Here is a 17,245-nt window from a genome sequence, read left to right on the forward strand (position 1 = left end):
AAAGAGTTGGAAAATATCGCCAAGTCAAGGTGTTTAAAGCATACAAGTGTTCACTGGAAAATTTGCTGCAGTGACGCCTCTCCAGGTGCTGTAAGACATCTTCACATTTTGCAAGTGTGCATACAATTAATATTCTCAGTTGATGTGCTTGTAGTTAAATGGGGTGTGCAGATATGACTGAAGCTTGAGTACTTGTGCATTTTGTACCATTTCTTATCTGGAGTTCATTGACTCAGACTTAATTTCGCTTAACTAAAGTTGTATTAATTTTCTGAAAGGTATGAAAATGTTCTCCAGTTGTAAACTCCTATAACTATCTGTGTGAATGTAGGTGGTTCATACTTTGAGTGATATGTGAAAGACGGCAATTGTCTAATAATTTTCATTGTATACGGGTTAAAGTGTCATTCCCTAACCTGGCTTTTCAGTGTTGCTTCTGTGCTATTTATTTTCACAAAAAGACTCAAAGTCAGTGTTACAGTTGCATGATTTATTTGATAGAAAATTTAAGACATCACAAGTCAGTCATATTTTATGCTTGCTTGTTGGTGTCTGGTTGGTCTGCTCCTCATTCTTCTTTGCTCTTTGGGAAGTATAAATGAAGACAATTAGAGGAAATCGTTTAAGCCGTTAAAGGACGTTTTTTTTTCTAAATAAAAGAACATGTTAGAAATTATAAAGATATTTTTTTTAAAGATGACATTGCCTCACCTTTCCAGCATCTCTACTCTTGGCTCTCAGCTTGTTGACCTGGGACTCAGCAATGTCAGCACGCTCCTGAGCTTCCTCCATCTCATGCTGCACTTTCCTGTACCTGGACAGGTGAGTGTTGGCCTGCTCCTCCTGTGATTGGCAAGCAATATCCAATTTAGTGTTGTTAAATTAAGTAAAATACCGGCATGTTTGTCATTGTTATGCACTACATGAATGACCAGTGTAGCTTATGAACTTACAGCTTCCTCAGCCTGCCTCTTGTAGGCCTTCACTTTCAGCTGCAGTTTGTCCACAAGATCCTGCAGTCTGCTCACATTCTTCTTGTCCTCCTCAGTCTGTAAAGATCGGTGGTTATTAAGGTTTTGCTTGTTTAAATTGTGCTTCTTATATGCTTCACATTGCCAAATATATTTTGTACCTGGTAGGTGAGCTCCTTCACTCTCCTCTCATACTTGCGGACTCCTTTAACGGCTTCAGCGCCACGTCTCTGCTCAGCTTCGACCTCACTCTCCAGTTCACGCACCTAGAGCAGACATTTCATTTGTAGAAAACCTTCTAATAAAATGATTTGCTAGTTGTACCCCATGTTTAAGGATTGCAATATACCCTAGATTCCAGTTTCTGGAGCTGCTTCTTTCCACCCTTCATGGCAAGATTCTCAGCCTCATCCAGACGGTGCTGCAGATCTTTGACTGTAACTTCAAGGTTCTTCTTCATTCTCTCAAGGTGAGCACTGGTGTCCTGCTCTTTCTTCAGCTCCTCTGCCATCATGGCAGCCTAGTGTTTGACCATGTCATGAATTTAGTTTTCAGGTTAACTGTAAATCACAGTGTTATCGTTTCTATTAAGTGAAACACTCACATCTGTGATAGCCTTCTTCGCCTTCTCTTCAGCATTTCTGGCCTCCTGGATGGTGTCATCCACCTCACCTTGGACCTGCACCAGATCAGCCTCAAGCTTCTTCTTGGTGTTGATCAGGCTGGTATTCTGTCAAAAAGGGTAACAAGATGACATTAGGTGGTTTTTGTCACAAAATATCAAAGAAACAGCAAAGAGCAACATCGGAACAGCTAGTAGATCCTACCTGAGAGTGCAGCAGCCCCACACGCTCACTGGCATCAACCAGCTCCTGCTCAGCCACTTTGCGGCCTCTCTCTGTCTGCTCCAGTGCAGTTCTGAGTTCCTCAATCTCTGCCAGCATCAGGTTATTCCTGCGCTCCACCATAGCAACCTGTTCTTTCATGTCTTCCTGTCCTCTGACAGCATCATCAAGGTGCAGTTGTGCATCCTGATGTGAAAGTGGATATTACTTTAACTAGAACTGTCATATTAAAGAATTGTAAACTTAAGTTGTGAATAAAAAAACCTCCAGGCAGACCTTGAGCTGTCCTTGGACATTTCTGAGCTGTTTCTGTGCCTCAGCAGCCTGGCGGTTGGCATGGCTCAGCTGAATCTCCATCTCATTGAGATCTCCCTCCATCTTCTTCTTGACCCTCAAAGCATCATTCCTGCTCCTAACTTCAGAGTCCAGAGTAGTCTGCATGGACTCAATCACCCTCTGGCTGTTTCTCTTGATCTGCTCCATCTCCTCATCCTTCTCAGCCAGTTTCCTGTCAATCTCACTCTTAACCTGGTTGAGCTCAAGCTGGACACGAAGGATCTTGGACTCTTCATGTTCAAGTGTACCCTTAGGAAATATGTTGAATGTTGAACAATATAATGCATATCAAGTTTTATTTCATTTTTGCTTTTTGCAGTTATGCATCGTTACCTCAGCTTCTTCAAGAGCAGTCTGGATTTCTGATTTCTCAGTTTCCACTGTCTTCTTTGCCTTCTCCAGCTCATGGATGGTCTTTCCAGTCTCTCCAATCTGTTCAGTCAGGTCAGAGATCTCCTCTGCAGAAGCGAGAGAATTTCTGTTAGTTTGCTTTCATTTTAAGGGTACTACTATTTTACATGTGAATTTCTGTTTAACTTACGCTGGAGATTCTTGTTCTCCCTTTTCAGAGTCTCCAGGTGGTCAAGAGCTTCCTCATATGAGTTCTTCATCTTAAAGAGCTCAGTGCTGAGAGCGCGAGCCTCTTTCTGAGCCCCCTCCAGTTCAGCCTGGCCTTCCTCATACTTCTGTTTCCATTCTGCCAAGACCTAAATGTCGCATTAAATAGGATCATGTAAACTTTATGCTTGTACCAGTTTAATAACTTGTGTATTTTTGGTCAAGTAACAGATGTTCACCTTGTCAAAGTTCCTCTGCTTCTTGTCAAGATTAGCAGCCACAGAATTGGCTCTCTCAACGTCAATCATGAGGTCCTCCACTTCACCTTGCAGTCTCTGCTTGGTCTTCTCCAGAGAAGCACACTTGGAGTTCACAGCTTCAATGGATTCCTCTGCCTCTTGTAGACGCTGAGCAAGCTTTTTCCTATAGGGGGGTGAATCAGCAATATGTTGTATATTTGGCTATTATGAGTATTATTTGTTTAGACACAACTGTTTTTCACTGTGGTATGAATTTACTTGGCCTCCTCAAGCTCCTCAGTACGCTGAATGGCATCAGTCTCATATTTGGTTCTCCACTGAGCCACCTCACTGTTGGCCTTGGACATCGCACGCTGAAGCTCAGCCTTGGCCTCCTGCTCTTCCTCAAACTGCTCTCTGAGCAGATCGCAGTCATGTCTGGCTGATTGGACAGCATGGGCCAGAGCGTTCTTGGCCTAAAGATAAGTTTTTATTTTCAGTTCACTCATTCATACGGATTGTTTTAAGCACACTACCACATGTACATTAATGTAGTGGTTTTCAAAGTGGGGGTCGCCAAGGGGCACCAGGGGGGACTCAACAATTTGGTGTGCCCATCCCTCCCACTAATATGTTTTCTATTTCTCACTCTCAGACAACCACACACACACACACACACACACTCAATTCCTAATGTATTGTAAAGATGTAACATGTAATTATTAATAATAAAAACAAAGGGGGATATATTTTTATTGTGTTTTAAAGACATCTTCCAAAAGGGGGGCCTCGGTCAAATGCTAATGCCATTTGGGGGGCCTTGCCCTGGAAAAGTTTGGGAACTCCTGCATTAATGGACTGGAGAGATTTATTTAATTAGTTTCATTATTTACCTTCACTTCCTCCTCGGTGACTCTCTTGAGTTCTTCAATCTGCTGAGTGTAAGCTTGTTTTCCTCTTGTAAGCTGGGACACAAGTGCATCTTTCTCTTCCAGTTGCCGGCCAAGTTCACCTGTCACCAACAACAGTGGCGTTAGCTTTGTGATAGACATCAATATTTTGATTATATATTAAATTGAAATACTCACCATTTTCAGTCTGAAGTCGTGCTTTCTGTGTGTTAATGTCATTCAGTTGGCGGACATTCTCATCGTTCTTGGTCTTGAGTTCACTCAGTTGGTCCTCAAGGGTGCGGCACATTTTTTCTAGGTTACCCTAAAGCATAATAATGCTTATTGGTCACATATACAGTAGAACACAGTGAAATTGTATACATCGCATACCCAAGCCTGTCAGGAAGCTGGGGTCAGAGCCATGATACGGCACCCCTGGAGCAGAGAGGGTTAAGGGCCTTGCTCAAGGGCCCAACAGTGGCAGTTTGGCAGACATGGGGCTTGAACCCCCGACCAGTAACCCAGAGCCTTAACCGGTAAACCACCACTGCACTGCCCATAGGAAAAAGGTTTCATAGTAATTTGTTTCAGTATTCTTTAGCTAATACGTCAGCTAAAAGAAGTGAAGTCCAATTTGATACCTTTGCTTTGGCAACAGCCTCCATGTTACTGGAGAGGTCATCTATCTCCATTTTGTATTCACTCTTTTCCTTCTCCAGCTTCTGTTTGACACGCTGAAGATTGTCGATCTGCTCTCCAAGCTCAGCAACGCTGTCAGCTTGTTTCTTGCGGAGTGCAGCAGCTGTGGCTTCATGCTGCAGAGTGGACTCTTCCAGATCACGGCGCATTTTCTGGAACTCGGCCTCACGCTTCTTATTCATCTCGATCTGAGCAGCAGTGGCACCTCCAGCTTCCTCAAGCCTCTCACTGATCTCCTCAAGTTCCCTGGAGAGATCAGCTCTCTGCTTCTCAACTTTAGCACGAGCTGCACGCTCAGCCTCAATTTCCTCCTCCAGCTCTTCAATGCGAGCCTAAGGTGGAAAAAAGTTTGATTTGTCTGAATGAATGGCCTTGCTTGCTAGCTTACTGTTAACCTGTTTCAGAACTCATTTTTACCTGGAGTTCTTTGATTTTCTTCTGAAGTTGAGCACCCAGTGACTGCTCATCTTCAATCTTGCTCAGAAGTTGACTTATTTCAAAGTCCTTCCTGTTTTGTTGAAACAAGAAAAACAAACATGATGTTATCAAGAGTTATATATTTCTTTCTAGTACATATAATTTCTTTTACACTCACTCACTTCTTGATCTTTTCATCAGACTGCTGCTTGTCATTCTCCAGGTCCATTATGGACTCTTGAGCCAGTTTCAGGTCACCTTCAAGCTTCCTCTTGGCTCTCTCAAGGTCCATACGGAGTTTCTTCTCTTGTTCCAGAGAACCCTCAAGCTGTGTATGTGAGAGTGTTGGAGTTTCAACTGATAATCTATAACACATTTATGAAATATTTAATTAAAAATAGAATACTAAAGTCTTACATCATCCACTTGTTGCTCAAGCTTGGTCTTTGATTTGGTCAGAGTGTTGACTTTGTCTTCCTCTGCCTGGAGATCATCCAGAGTCTGCTGGTGTGCCTCTTGGAGGGCTTTCTTCTCCTTAGTGAGCTTGGCAATGCTCTCATCCTGAGAGGCCATCTCCTCAGTGAGGTTCTTGACCTGTGAAAGAGCATTAAATAATGTTAAGTTGTCTGTTTAAGTTCTTATGATAAAAGTACAATATGTTCATTTAATTAATTTCAACCTTGTTCTCAGTGGCATGTTTCTCCTTTTCCACTTTGGCCAAGGTGAGCTCCAGGTCATCAATATCCTTCTTCAACTCAGAGCACTCATCCTCCAGTTTCCTCTTCTTGGCAGTCAGCTCAGCATTGATTTCCTCCTCATCCTCCAGTCTCTCAGTTGTGTCTTTGAGCTTGGCCTCAAGCTGGATCTTGCTCTTGATGAGCCCCTCACACCTTTCCTCAGCATCAGCAAGGTTCTCAGTTTCCTGTTATGATGATTTTTTTTTGTTTGTTAAAGATTATTGAGGTTATCCAAATTCCAGTGAAATTTTACCAACTCTGTTTAAAATACTCACAGCTGATACTTGGAGTTGCAGGTCATTTTTCTCCTGTACCAGAGACACCATCTTCTCCTCAAGCTCTTTCTTCTTGGCCAGTGCCTTTGCCAAGTCCTCCTTCATTTTCTCAAAGTTCTCCTTCATGGCAGCCATTTCCTTCTCAGTCTCTGCAGACTTGAGAAGAGGCTTGATCTTGAAGTACAGCTTCATCCATGGCCAGTGTTTCACATTCATGAATGAGCGGATGTTGTATTGGATGGAATAGATGGATTCTCTGGAATTTAAGATGAACACGGTCAGTATGCACCTACCTATGTTTATTTTTGTTTTGTACTTAGGTTTAATGCTTTGTTCATCTAAATATACCTCCTCTCCATCATCTTGACAAACTCCCTCCTCATGAGGTAGCCACGGCACAAAGCCTGAGTCATGGTCACTAGTGATGCCAATTTCTCATCTCGCATCTCCTCAAGGGTACCCAGCAGACCGGCTTTGAAGAACACCTGCAGGTTTGGGAAGATTGGAAAAAAATGATGATCTGAGTCTTTACCTAAGAAAATACAGCAATAGAAATACAGCAATAGAAATACATAATGACCTGTGTTATAATTAGTACTGGGTATTGTAGAATTTAAATGGTGGCTGCTCTCTTGAGTTGCGTTTTTCCAGGAAATGAAACTTTTCAGTACCAACATTAATACTTTTGTTCTAACAAAACTACACACCTTGGTGTGTCCAAACATGTACTGCGTATGATCTACATCGATAGAGCCTAAGAGTTTCTCTGAAGCTTTTTTGTTGTCAATGAACTGTCCCTCTGGGATGACACTGGCATTCAAGACTTTGTATCTGAAATAGAAACATGTATTTCAGAATACATAATGTACCCACATTTTCATTTCTTGGCCCACAACCCATGTGTAGAAGCAAAGGGTATTTTCAGGTGTTCTTCCATTACCTTAAATTATATTTGTAATACAGATTACCTCTGTTTGAAGTCAGCATAGAGGATTCTGCTTGGGAATCCCTTTCTGCAGATTCTGATACCCTCCAGCACACCATTACACCTCAACTGGTGGATGACCAGGAAGTTCTCCATCAGACCTAGTGTGTACAGTGTAGGGGTACAATATTTAGCAAAAACTCTTACAGTCAAAGACATTCATAGGTATGTTGTTGTGTATTTACTAGTAAAAATGTAAGAAAATAAGAATACCCACCTGGAGTCTTGGACTCATTTGGAATCAAGCAACGCACAAAGTGAGGGTGAGTGCTCCTCAAGTTGGTCATCAGCTTACCCAAGTTCTCCTGTGAGTTTTACATTCAGCGGTTTAGCAATAATAATAATAATAATAATAATAATAATAATAATAATAATAATAGCCTGTACACAGCTAAACTAGAGTAGAGGAAACTGAGGTAAACTAGTATACTTTCAATAATTTTAATCTTTGCATAAATTCTGAGCAAGAATGCTGAAGTACATGTGGATACAAAACACACGGTCGGGAAACAAGTTTAATGTTACATATTTTCAAACATCAAAAGGAATTGTGAGGATGGGTGGAGCTCAGACGGGAATCTAAATAATATAATAATATTTTTTATATTTTAAGGGATTCTTAAAAACACAAACAGGAATTGTAAACTCTGGTATGATGTGAAACTGATGTTTACTGTTATTTACACTCTGATAGGACTCTTGCATCTGTTATGTTAGTTTTTACAGTAAATGTCATGTATTTCATCCTGTTGCTGAGACTAAAATGTATGTAAAATGTGGAATCCATTCACTCAACCTTTTATGTTAACATAGTTTCTGTTAAATTGTTCTCACCCTGAACAGAGCAGACACAGTCTGGAAGGAACCACCCTTCTTCTTGCCTTTCTTTCCACCACCACTATCAGCTGTTGACCAATACAAATTAGTCGGTTATTGTTTTCCTTATTTTATTATACTCTTACTTTCTCAGTCCAGAAACATCTTAATTACTGAAAGTGAAAAGTCTGATTATCAGCTTATTCTGTGCTTGTATAGTGAAAATTATTAACCTTATCGATGTTAATCTTACCATCGGCAGCAGCATGGGCTGCGTACAGGAGGCACAACAGTTTGTTTGCTGACTTCTGGTACAGCTGCACAACAGAGTCATTCAGTGGATCCTTGTTCTTGTCCAACCAGCCGGTAATGTTGTAGTCCACAGTGCCGGCGTAGTGCACCAGGGAGAAGTGGGCCTCAGCTTTGCCTTTGGCGGGCTTTGGCTTCTGGAAGGCGTTGCATTTTCCAAGATGCTGGTCATGAAGCTTGTTCTTGAATGACGTGTCTGTAGCCTTGGGGAACATGCACTCCTCTTCAAGGATGGAGAAGATGCCCATTGGCTGTTGGTAATATTAATTTTTATTAGTCAAATGACAAGGAAGACAGGTTGGATAGTTAGCAATTTGTTTAAACTGTGCTTCATTGAAACACTTTACCTTCTCAATGAGCTCAATGCAGGCAGCCAAGTCCATACCGAAGTCAATGAACTCCCACACAATACCTTCTTTCTTGTACTCCTCTTGTTCCAGCACGAACATGTGGTGGTTGAAAAACTGTTGCAGTTTCTCATTTGTGAAGTTAATGCAGAGCTGCTCCAAGCTGTTGAACTGTAGATCAATATATTAGACATTTCCAAATTATTGTTTAAACCAGTGGAACACTCTTCATGGAGAAAAACAAATATTTACATCAAAGATCTCAAATCCAGCGATGTCCAGCACACCAATGAAGAACTGTCTTTGTTGCTTTGTGTCCAGCATCTCATTAATTCGCACGACCATCCACAAGAACATTTTCTCATAGATGGATTTGCAGAGGGCACTGACAGCATTGTTCACCTGAATAATGTAAAAGTTAGCCTTATTGAGTATTGTCCTGTAATTTGTGCTTTCTATACAAACAAAGCTTCATTCTCACAGACATTACCTGAGGAACAGTCTGGCCTTTGGTCACAAACTCATTTCCGACCTTGACTCTGGGGTAGCACAAAGCTTTCAGCATGTCAGCTGAGTTCAGGCCCAGAAGGTAGGCGATTTTATCAGCAACTGAAATGAAAAAAGTTGTAATAAAAATCAAGAATTTGATATATATTATCATTTATATTTTGACAGACTAAATAAGTCTTGTGATTTTATTTGTACCCTCAGTGCCATCAGGCTCAGCCTGCTCCTCCCTCTGCTTCTGCTTGAACTTCATGTTTCCATGATGCATCACAGCACCGGTCAGCTTGTATATGCTAATTTTCTCATCAGCGTTGAAGCCAAGGATGTCAATGGCCGTCTGTGTGATGAGAAGGAGAGATTAGTCATGTGTATCTTTATAATTTACACACACATTTCTTTTGTGAAATTAGAGCAAATCATTTTTCGCACATCTGTGGCAACGAACTCCTCAACATCATCGATGCTCTTGACTGTGATTTCACCCTGGCTGATCATAGGGTAGTCGTAGGGGTTGGTGGTGATGAGCAGTGCCTCTGTATAAGGATACAAATAGTTGGTATTCATACAAATTTGTTCCTTAAACTAATGTAACAGGATTTTGGCAACATTACAGCTCATGAGAATTCCTACCAAGCAGCTCTGGTTTGTGTCCCGTCATGAGCTGGTAGAAAATGTGGTAGCTTCTCTCAGCAGACAGCTGGAAGGTGACTCTGGACTTTTCCAGCAGGTCTGTTGGCAAGAATTGATTTTGTTAAGCACTGTCTCATGTTTATTTTATAATATTCTTAAATCTGATCAGTAATCAGATAAATGTCTTTGAACAGTTTTTCCAGGTGTGCTTGCACCTTTATGCTCTGTGTTCAGAATTATGAACTGTCAATGATTGGACTGTTATTTCTTTTTCCTGCATTACTGACTAGAGTTTTTCATCATTTGTATTAATGTAGCTTCGTATTTTTATATTCACAACTGGAAGTTTTAGAATATATATAAGCGCTAAGCCAGTAAGTTACCAGTGGGCCTTTGGTGCCGTTTGCCTTTATCACCTTGTAATTATACCTTCTCCATTAGTTAGTAGAATGAATTACCATAATCACTTTTCAGATAGTAGTAAAATACCACTTTCTCTCTCTTTTCTTTTTTAGTTCATTCTCTTTTTGAACATCTAAAAGATTTTAAATGAATATTCCATGATATTCAGGAATCTTCATAGTTGTTAATACTTACAGGTTTCAATATCAGCTGAGGCCAGCTTGCCAGTTTGGCCAAAGTGAATTCTGATGAATTTACCCTGTAAATGAAAAATATATATTGTATTTATTTGATATATATTTTAGTCACATGGCTGCGTACACAATCTGTGATTTATACATTCAGTATGTGTGAACTTACAAAACGAGAGGAGTTGTCATTTCTCACAGTCTTGGCATTACCATAAGCCTCCAGCAGGGGGTTGGCTGCAACAATTTGATCTTCCAGTGAACCCTAGTGATGATGGCAGGTATTTAATTGAGGATTCTGACTTCTGATTTTTATTTATATATACATATATGTGTATATATAACAGTAATAAATGAAACAATATTTGGTGTGACGACCCTTTGCTTAAAAAAAGGAGTCTTAGGTAGAATTTGTGCAGTTTTATAAGGAAATTAACTGGTAAGTTTTTCTGAGCGTCTTGCAGAGCCAGCCACGGTTCTTCTGGAGACTTTAACTGTCACACATGCTTCTTATTTTTGCAGCAAAATCCAGCAGCCTTCATTATGTTTTTGTCTGAAAAGTGTCTCTTACCACTTAATACGCTGGTTTCTTTACTGACATACAAACATTTTTATATTACATTTAATTTTGTGCAGGAAAACTAATGTTTGGAAATATAAAATGTTTTTGTACTGACTCGATAATGTAGAAGTCATAAAATAAAAAATCTATAGCAACGTTTTTACTAAAAAAAAAGGGGTGTCTGAGACTTTTGCACAGTACTGTATATCAGTAATAATTGTTCGCTTACCTGCATTTTTCCAGGAGTAGCCTCTGCCTTCTTCTGTGTAGTCATGCCAACCATTGCGAAGTACTGAATGACACGTTTTGTGTTCACAGTCTTTCCTGCACCAGATTCTCCACTGGGGGCAGAACAGACTGTAAATTACTTTTCAATACAAGAGCATCTAGGAATGTATCTTTATGTGTCATTTTTTTCAGAATTTTCATTTAAGAGTTTTAACTTACGTAATCAGGACTGACTGGTTCTCACGATCTAAAGGAGTAATTAGAATTCATTATACATTTTGTATAATGCATACAACTATTTATACAGTGACAAATAGTTACAGTTAGAAATATGAGGAATATCATACCAGTGAGCATGAACTGATAGGCGTTATCAGAGATGGAGAAGATGTGAGGTGGGGCTTCAATCCTCTTTTTGCCTCTGTATCCAGACACAACGACAGCGTCGTACACTGGGAGCCACTTGTAGGGGTTCACAGTGACGCAGAACAACCCTGAGTAGGTCTGAAGGAGAGTCAGAGTAAATTTTCATTAGTTTGTGTCACACTCTTCTATTTCTCTTTCATAATTGAGTAATTCTTTGTTAAACTTACGTAGATCATCCATGCTGCGTAACGCTCTTTGAGGTTATACAGCACGGTAGGTTCATTGAGGTGGGTCATCATGGCCATGTCCTCAATTTTGTCATACTTTGGGGGATTCATGGGAAAGACTTCATCTTCCTTAACTGTGACAGTCTGTAAAATAACAGTGATAGAACACATTATAATGGTTGGTTCTGTAGGGAAATATACTAGGATCCTGCCACTTCTAGATGCGTCAGTTATCTTGTCACTTACTTTTTTGTCCAGAGTTTCAACGGTGGCTTTGCCACCCTCTTTACTCTTCAGTGTACCCTTGACGTACATCTCAGCTGCATCAGTCACATACACTGCAGTTTTGGCATCAAAAGGTCTGTTCTGAGCCTCAATCCTCTCCTTGTCCGGCTTCCGGAGGTAGATGGCCGCCGGGCCGAAGCATTCCATCTCGCCATCTCCCATGGTGGCAGGTTACTGTGGAGTCAAATTATATAAACATACCTTTTTTACTTTGGATGAAGCCATGTAGTTGTCTGTGGTTTATAAATGTCATACACTCACTGAGCAGTTGGAACACTATACTAATACTGGGTAGGGCCTCTGCTCTCAAAACAGCTTCAATTCTTCCTGGCATTGATTCCACAAGATGTTGGAAACATTCCTTTGAGATTCTGGTTCATGTTGACATGATTGCATCACACTTATAGCAATTTTGTCTCCTAAAAGTGCACTTTTATGCTGTGAATCTCCTGCTCTACCACATCCCAAGGTTCTACAGGTTTCAGATCCAGTGACTGGATAGGACTCATTCTCATGTTCATGAAACCACCTTGAAATGAGTTTTGCTTTGTTACATGGTGCATTATCATGCTGAAAGTAGCAATTATAAGATTGTAAATTATGGCCATGATGGGATGCACTCGGTCAGCTACAATACTCAAACAGGATGTGGCATTCAAGCGATGATTGATCGGGATTAATGGGTCCAGAGTGTGAAGTAAACATTCTCCACATCATTACACCACCTCCACCAGCCTGGACTGTTGACACAAGGCAGGTTGGGTCCATGGATTCATGCTGTTGGCACCAAATTCTGACATTTCCATCTGTGTCCTTCAGCAGAAATCGAGATTCATCAGACCAGTTTTCCACAGAAGTCGACCCCAACATGGTCTTCTGCTTCTGTAGGCCATCCACCTCAAGGTTTGAGGTGTTGTGTGTTCTGAGATGTTTTTCTGCTCACCATAATTGTACAGAATAAGAATCTGAGTTACTGTAGCATTTTTGTCATCTCAAACCAGTCTGGTCATTCTCCAGCCCGTTTTTCACCCACAATCATGCCATGGTCAGAGTCACTGAGATCACATTTTTCCCCCATGCTCATGGTTAATGTGAACATTACCTGAAGCTGCTCGCCTATATCTGCATTATTTTATGCACTGCACTGCTGTCATACAGTTGGCCAATTAGATAGTTGCATGAATGGGTATATATGCAGGTGTTCCTATTAAAGTGTTCGGTGCGTGTATATGTACAGTATATCTGCTGCAAAGTTCCTGTATAGATATCCTTACATGTGGCCTGACAAAATACACAGTAAATAAATACACATTAACCATGTTTTAACTAATAATTTTTTTACCATTTCGATGTTTAGCACTGTACCTTGTTTGATATCAATAGGAGAAATTGGCAGATGGTAGATTGGCTGGCAGATTGTAAACCCTGGGGTAAAAAGGAGTAAATATCAGTTTAGACATTCAGTGTAAACACCGATGAAATGCCACATTTTACTAATTAAACAATATACAAATATAATGAGTATATAAATAGAACTGGAGATTTCCTCACCTTGGCAGGGTGCTTGAGGTTCCTTCAGTCCTTGGGGGAGCCTGTTTTATAGCAGCATTACCGTTCACTCAGCAGAATTGACTATCTATATATGGGTGTGTAGCATTAGATGATGCAGTGTATTTTTGCTTTATGTCACACTACTAAAGACACGTCTTGGTGCTATCCAATTGTAAATGCTGGTGTTTCTTAGAAAATATACGGTTTTCTTCGAGAAAAAAAAAATTTCTTAGAAAATATATGGTTTTATTTATTATATTAAAGACTAACTATTTATTTTATGCAAGGTAGAGACAACAGTAATTTTCCAGTGGAATGCATGATCAATTTACAATTTAAAATTAACATAAATATTTAAAATTTGTCAAAAATTAAACTCTATCAGAATATATTTCTGACCATTTTTGGATTGCTGTTTCTATTGAATATCCAGTAAAAACACGTGTATATTACTCATGAAATAGTGTTGTTGTTGTTGTTGTTGTTAAAATGTTAAACATTTATTTTTATTTTTGGTTATTTTAAAAAAGTTTACATTGTGAGTTCTGTCAATTAAGAGGCGCTAAAATTGGACGTGGAGAAGCACTCTGATCCCCCTGGTGTTCAGTTTCATGGTCAGTGCAGTCATTTCCAAGTATATAAATCAGGTTTCCCAGACTTAACTTGGATACATAGCAAGATTTAAAGGATCTAACATTTAGTGCCAGCAGAGTATCAAGTAGTGTAAGATTAATTACCAGTGGCTGACCATAACATTCTTTTCCAAAGAAAGATCATATGTTTGGCAGTCGCATACAAGGCAGTGCAATTTAGAAGTGATTATTTGGATTCATAAAATTAAACACTGGAAATGAATATTACAAGCAAAGTGTCCCTATTAGGAGTAAACACACATATCGAAACCAACTAGTGGTCTGGTGTGGGCCTCAAGAATTTTGTGCACTTCATTTTACAATTAAGATGTTATAATGGATGTTTTATCAAATGGTCTAATATAAACAGCTGATGCTTTGTGTTTGTTCTAATCATAAACTTACTTTACATTAAAAGAACACATTGATCTTAATGTTACGTATAATCCCGTAACATTATTATTATTATTATTATTATTATTATTATTATTATTATTATTATTTTGCAGCAGTCCCTAGATTCTAGTTTCTGGAGCTGCTTCTTTCCACACTTCATGGCGAGATTCTCAGCCTCATCCAGGTGGGAAAAAAGACCCACGCAAACTTACAAGTTTCAGTCAGCTGAAGACAACTTTCCAGTTTGTCCAAAATGTATTCTGATACATCTACCCTAGAAAATTAAAGACCGTCTGATTTGAACTTTGACGAGCTTGTAACATCTTGGCTGTAATTGCCATGCAGTGTAGGCCTACTTACAGTACAAAATGAGAGGAGTTGGCATTTCTCACAGTCTTGGCATTACCATAATGTTTTGTGTTCACGGTCTTTCCTGCACCAGATTCTCCACTGGAGGTAGAACAGTAGAAACCTGCAACAAATCTGTCCCACTGAGGATAAAACGCATACACCCAGAAATCTCTTAACTACTTCCTGTAGAACTTACTATGGTGTTGTTCTTAAGCCAAGAAGGTGCAGGATTAGTGCTGGATTATATCTCAAATTGTGTTATTATTTTAGCCTCAGTAGCTAATCGTCCATAACGCAAATGTGTCAATATATATTATATACAAGGACAAGGTTCCTAATGAACATTAGACAATAAGTTAACGGGACTTTTCTGACATCTGAATAAAATAAAATAAGGTAAGATAAAAAGATACGGTAAGAATATTGTCAAAGAAAAGTGCAGTGAGATTAACTATGTTGATGACAGCAGATGACCTGATAACAGTATTTCAGGTGTTAATCTTATTACATGATTTACTGTGTAATTTTAATATCACATTTATTTCAGGGCTGCAGTAACTATCCAAAAACTTTTGGCTCACAATAAATCTAATTATCCATTTATCATTCTTAGTGCTCAGTTTAAAAGACAGACTAATCCGACTTGCACTTCAACAATGCCTAACTTGGCAATGGAGGAGCTGTGAAATGCCACTGGTATTCAGTGTCATGGAATTTGCCAGGCACACACTTTTATTAATAAGCTATATGTCAGTCAGATGGTGACTTTTAATTCAAGTACTGAGCTGTAGGCAAGGATTAATATTATTTACGTGTTACCTCATTGCATACAGCATACGTCCACCATTTAACCATCATCTTAAGAGGAACAGAGTTGTATTAGAGTCTATGTTTTAATCTAATTAATATATGTTGATAAACCCATAGACTGCAGTGAAATCTGTTTTTTAGCAACACATGACATGTTTTGTCCAGGACCGCCATCGCGGTCTTTGTTTCACTGTGTTCATATAACTGCAAACCCAAATCAAGGTTACTTTCCCATTAAAAACATCATAAAAATAGAGTGTGTTCTGTACTGTAGTCTAGGCTTCACTTCAACTATGGTTAAAAAAGCTGCATCTAATACGAGAGGCAGCTCATATGACTTCCTGGAGTGAATTTGTGGATTAGCCCAGGGGGAGAGCTCAGATGCCACTGGTATACTGTTGCAAGGCTCTCGCAAGTCAAGCATTTTTATTAATAAACCATTTGAATGCAGCCAGCATTCCTGTCCCAAGAGTCCGAGGGTGGTGTTGACAGGTGGCAGCTCATATAACCAACATAAATGTTTACTATAAAACTCAATTGGCTTGGCAGGACTGAGCTTTTAAGGACAGAAGTGCGGTTATCCAGCGGCATAATTTCAATTTGGCTCACAGGAAATGCTCATGCTCTGTCTTTGTTCTTCTTACGTCTGTCTACAGGTGGCGAAGATTACATCAAGGGTCTGAAGTAGTACGCTGTAAGTATTAGTAGTAACAATCATCATAATAATAATTAATCGTTATCATCATCAAAGATTGTTCCTTCAAATACTTTATTTAAGTGTGAAATTCTTTTATGATGATTTATAACTGAACATTTAAGAGAAACACCTTACGATACACAGGCTGGTTAACAAAATGTTAACACTTACTGGTTGTGAAAGATGAAAGAATGCTTTTATGTGATGTGCAAGACCTCGGAGAGAAAGTGCAACCACGAGGTCTTCCGAAAATGTGTTGAGAGTGACTGCACATAACCTGAGACCCTTTGAAGCAAGGAGCTTTTACAGTCGTTATTGGTAACCGCACCGCATTGTGTCCTGCAAGTGTTAACGTTTTTCAGTCATCCTGTATATGGTATTCTCGTACAGAATTAAAGCGTTGCGAGGTTTTCCCCATAATCAGCTCATCTTGGCTGTGTGATGTAATAAAGCTTTGTCTTTACCTACCTGTGTACAAGCTTCTTTTATATACACTTCCCAAATGTTGTTGTTGTTGTTTGTATTTTGAGAATTTTCTCTTCTCCAATTTACTGATTTCCAAATAAACTGGTTATATAAATACTTTATTAATCCTGCATGATGAAATGTACAGTGCGTCGGTGACTAATGCGTTTAATACAGTGAACACAGCATGATATTAATCCTGTCGCTTTCTCGCTGTGAGAAAGCTAATGAGGAACTGATTGAAGTCTTTACTGTAATGACGGTACATACAGCACGTCAACTGATAAAGTCAGTACTGAACGTACACCAGCGCAACAGTCGGACATCGTGTGCAACTGAATCTGATTTTGGCAGGAGCCGTAGACAAGAATACCAAGAAAGTTCATCTAGCTTGGCCGTAAAGTTGTTTTCGTATCATCGCCTCCGAGTGCGCTGTGAGAATGAGCTAAAGATAGCCAGCGGATGTGTTCCTGCTCATAATGCCTCGGTCTTTTAGGCTTTGGGCTTTATTTATCAGCTGT

The 17,245-nt window shown here is 39.7% G+C and overlaps 1 protein-coding gene across 1 annotated transcript; it reads right to left on the reverse strand.

The window, feature by feature from the left end:
• Positions 1–475: 475 nt before the first annotated feature.
• LOC108254800 (myosin heavy chain, fast skeletal muscle) lies at positions 476–13,325 on the reverse strand. Its single transcript, XM_053674097.1, has 40 exons — positions 13,188–13,325; positions 11,784–11,996; positions 11,538–11,681; positions 11,292–11,448; positions 11,164–11,191; positions 10,946–11,057; positions 10,327–10,419; positions 10,162–10,225; positions 9,565–9,663; positions 9,364–9,467; positions 9,133–9,271; positions 8,918–9,036; positions 8,680–8,829; positions 8,428–8,598; positions 8,025–8,331; positions 7,790–7,860; positions 7,173–7,260; positions 6,939–7,056; positions 6,678–6,801; positions 6,319–6,455; positions 5,971–6,226; positions 5,638–5,880; positions 5,376–5,552; positions 5,141–5,286; positions 4,959–5,049; positions 4,484–4,873; positions 4,038–4,164; positions 3,843–3,961; positions 3,229–3,425; positions 2,950–3,133; positions 2,694–2,859; positions 2,486–2,610; positions 2,093–2,401; positions 1,799–2,002; positions 1,576–1,701; positions 1,321–1,491; positions 1,133–1,237; positions 954–1,049; positions 712–843; positions 476–583 (listed from the first exon to the last, which is right to left on the reverse strand). The coding sequence occupies exons 2-40, from the start codon at positions 11,982–11,984 to the stop codon at positions 569–571; spliced, it is 5,805 nt and encodes a 1,934-aa protein (XP_053530072.1). The 5' UTR covers positions 11,985–11,996; positions 13,188–13,325; the 3' UTR covers positions 476–568.
• Positions 13,326–17,245: the final 3,920 nt, after the last annotated feature.

Source organism: Ictalurus punctatus, chromosome 21 (genome assembly GCF_001660625.3).
Source record: "Ictalurus punctatus breed USDA103 chromosome 21, Coco_2.0, whole genome shotgun sequence".
Taxonomy (NCBI): domain Eukaryota; kingdom Metazoa; phylum Chordata; class Actinopteri; order Siluriformes; family Ictaluridae; genus Ictalurus; species Ictalurus punctatus.